Here is a 12,972-nt window from a genome sequence, read left to right on the forward strand (position 1 = left end):
GAGCCACCTTGCTAACCCATCTCATATAGATTTCTCATGGGCAGAGACAGTTCGTGTGAATTTATTGACACAATGACACATCTAGGTTTGGCTTCAAAATAAGCAGGAGAGGAAAGATGAAGGTGCAAGTCTGATTAACATTCTAATGCCCAGATCATGTAAAGGCCAGCACAGGAGCAGGGTCATGGTGTTCTCTTTCATGGAGTCTGGATTTCTAATCACTAAAGACAGAAATCCTTTACTGCTACTATAATTATTGTAACAAGTGGTTCTAGAAGAGACTCACAGACACAGCCGGAAACCCTCAATCACTGCTTTATCCATAGCACTGACCTGTACTACTGGCATTTTTAGCAGCTTCCACAGAATCTGCAGGGCTTCCATCTGAAAGACTAAAACAAGTTTACAAAGTATTATAAACGGAGTCCTAAAGACAGCATCATCTGGCATTTTCAGTGATTTCCCAATGTACTAGGGATCCATGCAGCAAGGAACTTCAGGTAAGATGAGGATTAACACTGACTGGGTATAGTGGTGCATGCCTTTAATCCCAGCACTTGAAAGAGGCAGATTTATCAGGACAGCTAGAGCTACATAATGAGACCCATGGGGGCGGAGGCACAACAACTAACAAACAAAAAGGAAAAACAGACAACACTGACAAACCTGAGTTATCTAAAGGAGAATTCCATCTAAAAAGATCATAACCAGCCGGGTGTGGTGGCACACACCTTTAATTCCAAGGCAGGTAGAGGCAGGCGGATCTCTGTGAGTTAGAGGCCTACAGAGCAAGGTCCAGAACAGCCAGAAACAGAGAAACCCTGTCTCGAAGGAAAAAAAAAAAAAAAGAAAACAAAAAGATCATACCCACCTAGCTCCCCTCCCAACACACAGGCTGTTCAGCACTAATCTGCAACTCTTGCTAAAGCTTAATTTCCCCTTTTTGTTTTGAGACAGGGTCTAACTCAGTATCAGTAGTCCTGGCTTCGTGGGTGTGGTGGTGACAAGTTTTTTTATCTCGTTTTTATTAAAGAGATTAAAAAAGAAAAAGAAAGAAAAAGAAAGACTTCTATGTGCCATGTGTGGTGATATACACCTTTAATCCCAGTATTTGGGAACAGAAACAAGAGGATCTCTGAGAGTTTTGCACAACCCTGAAGCATAGAGAGTTCTAAGCCACTCAGGGCTACACATTGAGATCCTGTCTTAAAAACCAAATAAAACCCAAGAACAAAAAATATGTTTATGCATTATGTCCATATGTGGGTGTATGGACAAGTGCAATGCCAGTGGAGGCCAGTCAGAAAAGGACCTCAGATTCCTGGAACTAGAGCTTGTGAGCTGCCTTATGTGAGTTCTGGGAACCAAACCTAGGTCTTTGCAAGAGCTATATACAATCTTAACCACTGAGATATCTCTGCAGCCCTCTAATTTTTATTTTAACAGTCAATCCCTTGATTGTATAATCAGCCTATAGTTTTCAAACCACACCACTCAAATAACATGCTACCCATATGGTCAGCAGTGCATCCAAGTGGCCTTGTGCAGTAGACACAATGGTCACAATGCTCTGAATGCCAACCATGCAGCATCAAGGGAAAACAGTGGGCTTCACAAACACAGTCCTCACAGCTACCAGAGAGCCATGTATACCTCTTCCTGAAGAGTACAAGCCCATTCAGGCATCTCTGTGACATGAAAGTAGACAGAGCTATGAGGAAATGAAGGGCAAATATAAGCAAAATATAACATGCATGAAAATGCTATGATGAAATCTATTATCTTTTACACCAACTAAAAAATTAAAACAGGCACTCAACCAACACTGACCTTGAACATCCCCCAAAAAAATCCTTCCATCACTTAAAGCTACACCAGATAGCCAATAGGATTTTATCAAAGATTTCATCAAGGATGAGGAAGTAGGAGTTAAAAGTCGAGGAGGACAGGAACTTTATCTGCACAAGGTCTCCAAATACCAGTGTCTGAGACAGTTGGTATCTGACATCCAATTTCTTAGCCAGCAAAAGGGAGTGAATGGGCCATTACCACTTGACGTTTAAATTATTTAACTTTGAATTCTAGTTTCTGAATTACAGTGGACAGAAGCACCCTACCTAAACCTAAGTCCAATAAACAAGGTTCATTTTGGCTTACCTGTTTTCTGCCATCTGAACGTCTTTGTCCCCTAAAAATGAGAAAGTTAACAATTACATTCACCAAAAAACGTATTACTCTTCCAACACCATTTAATCATGGCAATCTACCAGATGTGGCCGTTGAGACCATTTTGCAGGTGAAGGAAAAGAAATGCCCCAGATGTGACCTGAAGTTATTTGAGCACATACGTGTCTAATCTCATAGATTGATACACTTAAGATCTAGGTTTCACTAGACTGTGCACATCTTTAATCTCAACAATGGGAGGCAAGAGGCAAGCAGATCTCTCTAAATCTGAGGCCAGCCTATCTACATGGAGAGTTCTTGGTGAGACAGGGCTACATAATGAGGCCATGTCAAAAAATAAAATTAAATAATAAGTCTCATGTCCTGCATGCTTCACTTTAAAACTTTTATCGTTTTATTTTTGAGAAAGCATCCCATGTATCTGGGACTGGCCTCCCACACAATTTCTGTCCCTCCGATTCCACCTCCCCTGAACCAGGATTACAAGCTGCACCATCATGCTGAGTTTATGCAGTGCTGGTTATCAAACCCAGGGCTTTATGCACACTACAAACTAAGCTAGATCCACGGCATTCTTACTGACACTAAAGTGACCAGACTTCACAGTAACAAACAGAACCCTAACCTGCCTTCTTTCTACAATACATCTAGCAGATCTACATAACAACTCTAACCCAAACAATTCAAAAGCATTCACTGTTGTTTAAACTGTCTCTCAAATACACAGAGTAATGATAATTCTATCTGCCCTCATCTTTTATGTCCTCTGCACTTTAAAACACTGAGAGACACCCCACATGACTACTGTGTAAGAATGCTTTAAAGGTGTGATGAGTTGAGGCATCATACAAAGCCCTTCCCACTTGTCCAGTGCACACAGGAGGACTTTCTGAAAGCTGTGCTGGTGCAGGAAAACAGGAGACTTAAGAAAAACGGTTCCAGCAAGAGTGATGTACAACTGTTTTACAGTTAACTCAATTCCATTTTCTATTAGGTTTTTATTGTTTCAAAATAAAATGTGTGCAGATGGCCCATGCCTTTAATCCCATGGTTTGGAAGGCACAAGTCAAGTATTCAAGAACTGACACCCTGATCTACAAATTGAGGTTCAGGCCAGTGAAACCCTCTCTCAAAATAAAATGTACAATGTGGAGGCCCAAAGAGGGAAAAGGTCAGAGAGTATGGGACTTGTTTTTAGTTCATTCAAGATTACTGTGCTTCTAACTCAAACAAAGGTCCCACCTAGTTGTAAATCAGAGTTCTGCTCTCTCAAGGCTCCTTTCAACAGGTGAGGCTAGTTGCCACAACCCTGCTACTGAATTAGCGAAGTAGTTGGTTCCTACCTAAAACAAAAGTCTAAAGCTCCAACTAAGTTCTAGTTCCCTTTATGGAAATAACTTGGGATTCCACCCAGGGAGTAGTTTGCCTAGGGCTAGAGAAAAATGTAGCCCATGACTTTCAATTATGTTAATGCAGTCCTTTTGCTCTACTCCTACCTTTTGACGTAAGGGGTGTGTTAAGCTGTTGGAAAATAAAACACAGCAAATTTTCAGTACTCAACTGAAATTCCCTCCCAATACTATCCTATGTTTCTGCGTTTTATTATTTTTGTTTGCATCTTTGTATTCTTTACTATATTTCTAAATTCCCACACCTCCACTCTGGAAGAAAGGTATTTTTTTGTCAAGGCTGCCCCCCCCACACCCCAGCACAAATAATGTCACAAGACTACTGTCTCTGTTTTTGTTCAAGACAGGGTTTTTTTGTTTTTTGGTTTTTTTTCTGTCTGGGAACACTCATTTTGTATACCAGGCTGAACTCTGCCTCCCACAATGCCAGGATCACCAAAGTCCTAGAATAAATTTTGTTTGTTTTTCAAGACAGGGTTTCTCTGTATAGCCCTTGCTGTCCTGGACTTGCTCTTTAGTCCAGAGATCCACCTGCCTCTGCCTCCCAAGAGTTGGGATTAAAGGCGTGTGTCACCACTGCCCTGCTTTTATTTTTTTTTTTTGAGACTGGGTTTCTCTGTAGCTTTAGAGCCTGTCCTAGAACTAGCTCTTGTAGACCAGGCTGGTTTTAACTCACAGAGATCCTTCTGACTCTGCCTCAGGAGTGCTGGGATTAAAGGCGTGCACCACTACCGCCCAGCTAGGATCTACATTCCTCATATCCACCCTATAAAGATCACCACTCTCAATGCCAGCAAACACTACTGCCTAGATGGCCAAGACAGAGGCTTTTCTACCATACACTTTTGGTTTGTAGTCTCCGTGTACACCTTAGTGTAGTTTCCAACCACTTGCCATTCTTAACTTGGATGGCAAGATTTTCACGGAAGATTTCTGGGTTAAAAAATGAGCAGATCCCAATAAATACTGCTGAGCTGTTAACACACTTGCACTTCCTACACTTTGGCTCCACAATTACAGTACCCCATTACCTTTCTATGACTAACAGCACATTCTCTAGACCACACGCCCAGCCCACCATCCTTTCCCAGCTATATAGCCTTTCTCTGCGCCTGGGTCTTGCCATCCATTAACCTAGGAGTCATACCACCTGAACCAATTATGAAGGTCATTTGCCTCACCACAGTGGTAAAGCAGGCCTGCCCACCTCTATGACACACGCATAGACTATCTTGCTCTGTCATTCTATCCCCTCCCTGCAGTGACCAAGCTCATGCCACGCACCATCCATTATTGTGTTTACCAAACACTGAAAGTCATAGAGCATCAATCTGCAGGTATGACAGAAAAATCTATTTTATTTTAAAGGTTGGAATGATAAGTTTAATGCTAGTTTTATGAAGCCACAGTATTAAGCCTTGTCAGGCAAACTACTTTTAAAAGGCATCAAGAGTCAGACATATTGATGCATGCCTGTAATTCCAGGACTTTTAAAAGTATGGTTATACTGGCTATATGGCAAGTTATAGGCCAGCCTGGGCTACAAAAGTTATCTGTCTTAAAACCAAACCAAACCAAAACCCTGGCAATCAAGTTAGATTATAACAGACACCAGGAAACCCTAAATTAATAAAATATATAGGTTTAGATTCCCTTCCAGGACTAACATGATGGTTTTTTATTTCCGGAAGACAACAGTCCTATTATAGATTCACCTCCTTTATTCCCCCAAACATCAAAAACTTTTCAAAGGAAAAACTTTGTAAACTTTTGAGGCAAACTTTAAACTGGCCACTTCTTAAAGATAAAAACAACAAAAAACTTTTATGCAGGTGTAGCCTATGTGCACAATACCCAAGAGGCCAGAAGAGGGCACAAGATCCTCCTGCAACTGGAATCACAGGTGGTTTTATCACCACACTAGTCATGAGAACCAAAGCCATGTCCTCTGCAAGAGCAGTCAATGCTCTTAACAACTGCTATCACCTAAACTGGCACTCCTGAAAGGCAAAGGCTTTATATTATCTGTCTTCATAAAGTCAAAGATCCTCAAAGTCTTACCACAAGATAAGCAAATGATTACTATGAACTGAAACTAGCCTGAAGAGATAGGTCAGTGGATAAATGTACTTGCCATCAAGACTGATGATCTCAGTTTGATTAATGTACCCCACCTGATAGGAGAGAACAGACTCCCAAAAGTTGTCCTCAGACCTCTACATATTACATATGCACATTATGTACATACACATAAAGAACCCTAAAGAATAGTAACTTGGTTCACAGCCAGAAAGATGGCAGAATGACCTAGCGAAGCTTAGGATGTGTGCTCAGGTTCTGTAAGAGTACTGACTTGCAGCAACTTAGGACCATGTCAAAGGAGCAAAGAAATGACCTGTTCAAAGAAGGAATCAGAAAAGGCCCCTAGGACATCCCAATTTCCCCTGGCCAGTGAGTGAGGCCAAGACACTGAACCCAGTCCATCACCACTCCTAGTAATCTAAGTGTGCACAGAAATACTTAAGCTCCCAGGGTCAGATTCCCAGACTTGCACAATGTGTTCGTAACTGGGCTGGAGATGTAGCGCAGTAGTAAATCACTGCCCAAAAAGCAGAGTGCCTAACTCCATTCCCAAAAAAGAAAGGAAAGGGCTACTAGTCAACATTCATTTATCCTTTTAATTTCTGAATTGTTAAATACAAAAGGGAAGACTGGAGAGATGGCTCAGTGGTTAAGAGCACCACCCACTCTTCCAAAGATCCTGAGTTCAATTCCCAGCAACCACATGGTGGCTCACAACCATCTGTAATGAGATCTGGTGCCCTCTTCTGGCCTGCAGGCAGAGTACTGAGAATACTGTATACATAATAAATAAATCTTTAAAAAAAAAAAAAAAAAAGGGAAGCCGGGCACTGGTGGCGCACGCCTTTAATCCCAGCACTCGGGAGGCAGAGGCAGGCGGATCTCTGAGTTCGAGGCCAGCCTGGTCTACAAGAGCTAGTTCCAGGACAGGCTCTAGAAACTACAGGGAAACCCTGTCTCGAAAAACAAACAAACAAGCAAACAAACAAACAAAAAAAAAGGGAGCCAGGAAGATTACTTTGAGTTCAAGGCCAGCCTGGGATACAGAAAACTGTCTCAAAACTGCTGTAGTCTCCTGGCCCTAACTAAAAGGGGTAGAGTATATTTGATTCACACACCAGTAGTCTTTATTTTATGTTTAAACTAATTTAAACAATATTTAACGTCTATTATCTAGTATACATGGCCTTCCTTCATCTTTTAGCCTTTATCACAAAACTTAACTAAACCAGTCTTTACCACAAAACTTAACTAAACCATCTCTCTAATCTCTGCCTGCGAAGTCAGAGTCAGAATATTAAGGTCAGCCTCAACTGAGACAGAAGAACCTCTCTCAGAAAATTAAGAAGTCAGACTTAGTAGAACACACCTGCAGGACCCTGAAGGAGTGAGAATGAAGTCGAGTGGTCTCAAACAACCCAGGCCATGCACCAGGGCTAGGTTTGACACCAATACTAAATAAATGAAATAGTAACTCACCATCAGCTACATACAAGCCAGCTAGGGCCTGTCTTTAAAATAAACAGTAATAAAACAAATGGAGACCCCTAAATGACAAAGGCAGATATTGAAATAATTTAGCTGCAGACAAGGATCTACAGCCACCAACCCTTGCTGCAGGTTTTGAAAGAAAACATGGCCCTGATAATATTCTGATTGACTCTATACTTCCAACCTCTGAACTACAACACAATAAATGTGCTGTTTGAAGCAAAACTGAAAAACAAACTCAAAAAAGAACAACCACCCCCACATGTAACAATGATTTATTTTGGGGATATGTGATGTTGTGTGCCCCTGTGAACACATGTGAAGGTCAAAGGACAAAGTGTGTCCTGCACCATCACGTTCCACCTTGTTTCCTTTGAGACAAGTCTCAATGAAGCGAAAACTAGCCTTAGGCTAGGCCACACCTGGCTTTCCACATTGGAGCTCAGGTCCAAACTGAGGTTCTCATGTTTGTGTAGCAAATGCTCTTAACCACTGAATCATCTCCCCAGCCCTAATAAAAAATATTTTACAATTCTTCATTACATATTTATTTATTTACTGTGTGTGAGCGAGGGTGTTTGTGCCATGCACGTGGAGGTCAGAGGACAATTTCCATGAGTAGGTTCTCTCTTTTCACCAGGTGGGATTAGGGAACACATTTAGGTCATCAGGCTTAGTTGCTGGCACCTTTGCCAACTGAGCCATCTTGTTAGCCCGTAACATTTTTAAGCAATTAGATTTAAGCAACTGAAAGTGCTAGGTAGTGCTAGAAGATCACTCTTTTTCTGTTTGCTTTTGAGACTTCTCATCAGTATTTAGCACCAATGACTGATGAAGGGAATTCCAGGAGGATAGAGCATGTCCACTGACTCAATGCAGAGTTCAGGGCTCAGCAAAGGACTTGGCAAGAGACAGGCAGAAATCTCTGCTCAGTTAATCCCTGCTGTTACCTGTAAGTACAATGGCACTAAACAGGAATCCTTTGCATACCTTGGCCTATCCTAGGCAACTCTGGAAGACACAGGATGAAGACATTTTCTTAGTCACACTTGCTTACAATATCTACTACTCTGAAGTAACTGAGTGACTTCGAACATAAAGCTCAGGGCCAATCTCACCTCACTAGACTGAGTTTCCAGGACACAGGATGGACGCACACTCAGTTACAACAGCTGACACAATAGACAAGAAGAAATTTAAGAGTGGACAGCAAACAGAATCAAAAGGTAAAGTTCACAAAGCTATCTTTTGTAGTCTTCGCACTATAAAAAATACAATGTGCCTCCTGTTACTCCAAATTCACCCAAAGTAAAAATTCAATAGCAGACCAAAGTGAAGCAGCTGAGTTTTCTTTACCAAAAGCAGGAGAGATCCGACCACTAAAAACGAAAGCAAACCTATGCTACCACCAATTATGCTTCAAAAATGCCTAAAAGTTCAATCCAAGATTCCTCTACTTACCCATCAAAACAGGCCTCCCAGCCTGTGATCAACAGCAGGTCTTCCAAGCATGGTTCAGGGAGCCTCCATATACTATCACTAACAGGTAGCCCCATGCAAAACTTGGGGGGTAGAAGAGGAAGCCCCTGCGGTTCCCCTAGTAGCTTCCTCCCCTTACAATAGAAGCAGCAAACTGACATCAGCTTCAATTCTAATGCCTGAAATGCATTTCATCTTTCTTGCTTTAGTGCTGGCTGGCCTCAAGCTTCCTGCTCGAGCTACCTCCCAATTGCTGGGTGCAGATGTAAGGCAGCACACCCACTTATACTTCCTTTTAAATAAACAAAAAGTTTGTACTCATGGGTTAGTGTTCCCCAACAGCTCACTATCACTGCCTCTTTTCAGAATATGTCACTTGGGGATCCAAGCTGTAAAAGCATTCACCTACCTGTTTACTTCACACAGAGAGCAACCCTTAGACCTTCAGGGATTTAAACTACTCTTAAAATTGTAGTTTATTTTATATGTATGAGTGTTTTCCCCGCTTGTCTGTGCACTACTTGCAGAGGCCAGAAGATGGCATCGCATCCCTAGGACGGGAGCTAGAGACCATTAGGAGCCACCCTGTGAGTGCTGGGACTCAAAGGTCCTTCACAAGACTACCCAATGTTCTTAACCACTGAGCCACCTCTCCAGCCCCTACATTACTCTCTTGTCCAGAATTTTTTTTTCTTCCAAAGCAAAAATTTTAGGTACTCTGGCATTTTTTTTTATTTTATTTATTTTTTTTTTTTTGGTTTTTCGAGACAGGGTTTCACTGTAGTTTTAGAGCCTGTCCTGGAACTAGCTCTTGTAGACCAGGCTGGCCTCGAACTCGCAGAGATCTGCCTGCCTCTGCCTCCCAAGTGCTGGGATTAAAGGCATGCGCTACCACTGCCCGGCTGGCATTTTTTTTAAACAAGTAAAATGCAAACTTTTGTACAGGCTTTAAACTACACAGCATTAAGACAGCAAGCAGGGACTTAGTATTCTCAGTTACCTCTAAGAGGCAAATAGTTTAAAAATTGAGTCAGGAGCTTGCTGTGTTACCAAGCCTGATTTTGAAGTCTTGAGTTCTAGAGCCGCTGGGGCTATAGATTGTACACCACACCTATCTTAGTTGGGACATTTTAAGATTCAAACACTAAGTCATACTGAACTGTGAACTATCTTATCCCTAAGAACTGCATCTCTGCAGAAGTATAAACCTGTAAACTCTATATTCTCAACTACACAAATCCAAACAGCCAAACCCACAAGTCATAATGGCCATGTTTTCTGAGGAAATCTCAAAATACATACATCTTTTCCAAAATTTTGGTGGTCAAGGTTATTAATCCAGAAAACGATAAAATCAGCTATTATTTTCACCAGTTATTCTATATATTTGAAAAACAGGTCAAGATTTAAAGTTAATACATCAAAATGTAAGGGTTTAGATGTTATAACATTGTGAACCAATAATATTGGTCAACCAAGGGAAAAAATGGCCTACAACTGAGTTTGACAGCGTCTACTTTAGACAAAGGCACTAAAATGATGCCAACAGCCCCTGCCAGATGAGGCACTCCTTAAATTTGGACTATATCCCAATCCTTTCACTGCCCTATCTCTGAATCTCACTGTTCATCTGCACACAGTTTATTACAACAGCAACTGAGGTCAAATCCACTTGAGTTTAAATTCAAGCTACCATCAAAGTCAAACCATCACACTTCACATACAGGGCTTTACTTTGTAATACAAACCGAACACTCCTATGCCAAAAATTCACAACACTACAAAGTCCACTTCTTTTCGAGTTTTATTAGGAACGCTAATCTGCCAAACCTACAACTATTCCATAAACTAAACGGCTTCCGAATCCAGGCGGTTCATGTTAAGGCATACTCACTAGCCTGTTGCACCTATATCACAGATTATTGTGAATGGAGTTAAGGCACGTCGGGAGCTTTACAAGCCTGGTGTGTAGTAAGCAGAGATTAGTCACCAAGAGGAGGCAGCCACTATGACAAGGTGGCGGCAGTAATTTAAAAGCATGTCATGTAACTTTTAGGACCAAGAACTTCTTCAACTTGGGCCTTTTTGCTAGGGAATTTGCGGACGCCTGTCACAGTGGCGTACGTGAGGCAAGCTACCGCAGGGATTCCTCCGAAGTAGCAAAGCCAAGCAGAGTTGGAGGAAGGGCAGGCCGACGGCCCCCAAGGATGCCCCTGGGGAGAAAGGGTGCTGCTGGCGACCTGCACCCTTTAGGGGCGGGCTCACGGGTCGGAAAGCTCCGTGTGTGTCACTAAGTTGGCTCCGCCTCCACCGCAGGCTCCCAGAGTTGGACCAAGGAGCTGTGCAGAGACCGTGCAAAGCCCGGAAGGGCGAGGCGGTGCCCCGGCCGCGCGAACGCCGTGAACCCCTTCCTTCCCAGGCGCGGTTTCAAGACGAGGCGCAACCAGGCCCACCTCGCTGGGGAGGCCTTGTCCCCTCAGGGAACCGCCTGCGCGGCTCCGCGTGCGCTCTCAGGCGGCGGGAACAAAGCGCGCTGACCTTCAGCCGGGGGCGGGGCGGCGCGGAAGAGGGACGGGCCCGCCATCCGCCGCCACCCGCCACCCGGACGGCTGATGGAGCCGCCGCTCGCCTCTGCTGGCCCCCATGGCGCGTCGGCCCGCCCGCGCCACCCACCCCCCGCCTACGCCGCCCCGGCCCCTGTCCAGCCGCCCGCCGCGCCGTTACCCGCCGGGACCTCACCTCGCGCCTCCTGCGGCACTGGCGCCCGTGTAAAGCTCGCTCCGGGGCTACGCCGCCGTGGCCGCCAACAAGACCACCTGCCACTGGCCGAGTCGCCAGGCTCCGCCCTCTACGAACAAAACGGGCTGTGAATTGGCAATAGAGCTGTCTGTCAACTGCGCCTCGGCGCTGGTAGAGGCGGCATCCAATCAAAAGCCGTTGAGGGAGTACGGCGCCGCGCTCAAGCCCGCGAGCTATATGTAAATGAGGGCGTGACGTATATTCCGGCGCACGCGCAGTTCCGCGCCTCTTTAAAGGGGCTGATGGGGCGCGTGGAGGTCTTGGGGCTCTCTTGTATTTTGAGCCTACAGCCGATTCCAAGAGTTGTGTCCTGGGCCAGTCGGCAGTGCTCTCCCTAGTTTACCTGCTGCCCTTGGCCCGGGGAAAGCACCGCTTACCTCCCAAGGCCTTTCGGACCTCAGGTGGTGTGTACCTGCCCTGCGGCTGCCCTGCTGAACCTTAGAAAACTTCTACACACCTGATAAACAAACTAGCTGCCGACGCGTGCTGTCTTCCTAACGTCTACAAACGAGGGCTTTGAAAACAACTGGGTGTGGTGGGGCGTGTTAGATGAGAGGTGGCGGTGAGAGGCTGAGCTTTTAGCTACACAGCAAGTTTAGGGTCAGCCTAAGCTAAACTACATAGCAAGTTTAGGGCCAGCCTAAGTTACGTGAGACCTTGTCTCCTAAGTAAAACTCGGAAAAAAAAAAAAAAAAAGACTTGAAGTGTGGTTGCTGAAGTTCAGGGTTTACAGCGCTGAGTCTTATTCTATTACTCCTCTCCATCCTTAAATTGAAACTATGTACTATAGAAAGTTTGATTTACAAAATTAAAAAGTTAATACATTCATATATTTTTACGTAATTTTTATTTGGGGATTGGGATGAGTGGGACGTGGTTAAAGCAGACGAGCATAGAAAATAGTTTAGCAGCCAGGGACTCCATTTGGTTTGGGTTGTACATACATCCTCGCACTTGGCCGTCTCTGAGAGCTCCAAACATAAAATATTTTTAAGTCTTAAAAAAAAAAAAAGACAATAACCTTGAGCCCTTGAACACTTTCTCACTTTAGGGTTTTGGGTCCACTGTCACAGAGTATTTATGATCTGTTTTATTACTTTTGTATAAATTTTCCTTGCTACTTTGCATTCTGTATGTAGCTTTATTTCAATTCCTTGAACAAAACACTCAGATCCCAACAACTGGTAACAAGCTTAAGATAATTATATTTTTCAGACAGGGTCATACTACGTAACCCTGGCTGTCCTTGAACTCACAGATATCTGCCTGCTTCTGCCTCTGGGTACTAGGATTAAAGAGTCACCACCATACCTGGATTAATAAAGCTTTATGAATATAGACTGAAGCACTGGGGTTGAGAGGCGCTCAGCATAGAGGCACAGCCCAAAGAATGGGCATAGTGGGGGGGTCTAAAGCATGGTACTACATAATTTTTAACTTTACTAAAATGTTAAGTTTAATCTTTTTTTAATTTTGTTTTTTGAGACTGGGTTTCTCTGTGTAGTCCTAGCTGTCCTGAAACTTG

At 43.6% G+C, this 12,972-nt stretch overlaps 1 protein-coding gene across 2 annotated transcripts in view; it reads right to left on the bottom strand.

The window, feature by feature from the left end:
- Nap1l4 (nucleosome assembly protein 1 like 4) overlaps window positions 1-11,478 on the bottom strand; it is a 34,275-nt gene extending 22,797 nt beyond the window's left edge. For both annotated transcript variants that reach the window (XM_038337367.1, XM_038337377.1), the window contains exons 1-3: window positions 11,388-11,478; window positions 2,158-2,188; window positions 334-392 (exon numbers count right to left, since the gene is read on the bottom strand). In XM_038337367.1, the coding sequence (XP_038193295.1) occupies window positions 334-392; window positions 2,158-2,171 (73 nt within the window). In that variant the 5' untranslated portion in view covers window positions 2,172-2,188; window positions 11,388-11,478. The remainder of the gene's footprint in view (window positions 1-333; window positions 393-2,157; window positions 2,189-11,387) is intronic.
- Between the last annotated feature and the right edge of the window lie 1,494 nt (window positions 11,479-12,972).

The sequence above is a fragment of the Arvicola amphibius genome, chromosome 1 (genome assembly GCF_903992535.2).
Source record: "Arvicola amphibius chromosome 1, mArvAmp1.2, whole genome shotgun sequence".
Lineage (NCBI taxonomy): Eukaryota > Metazoa > Chordata > Mammalia > Rodentia > Cricetidae > Arvicola > Arvicola amphibius.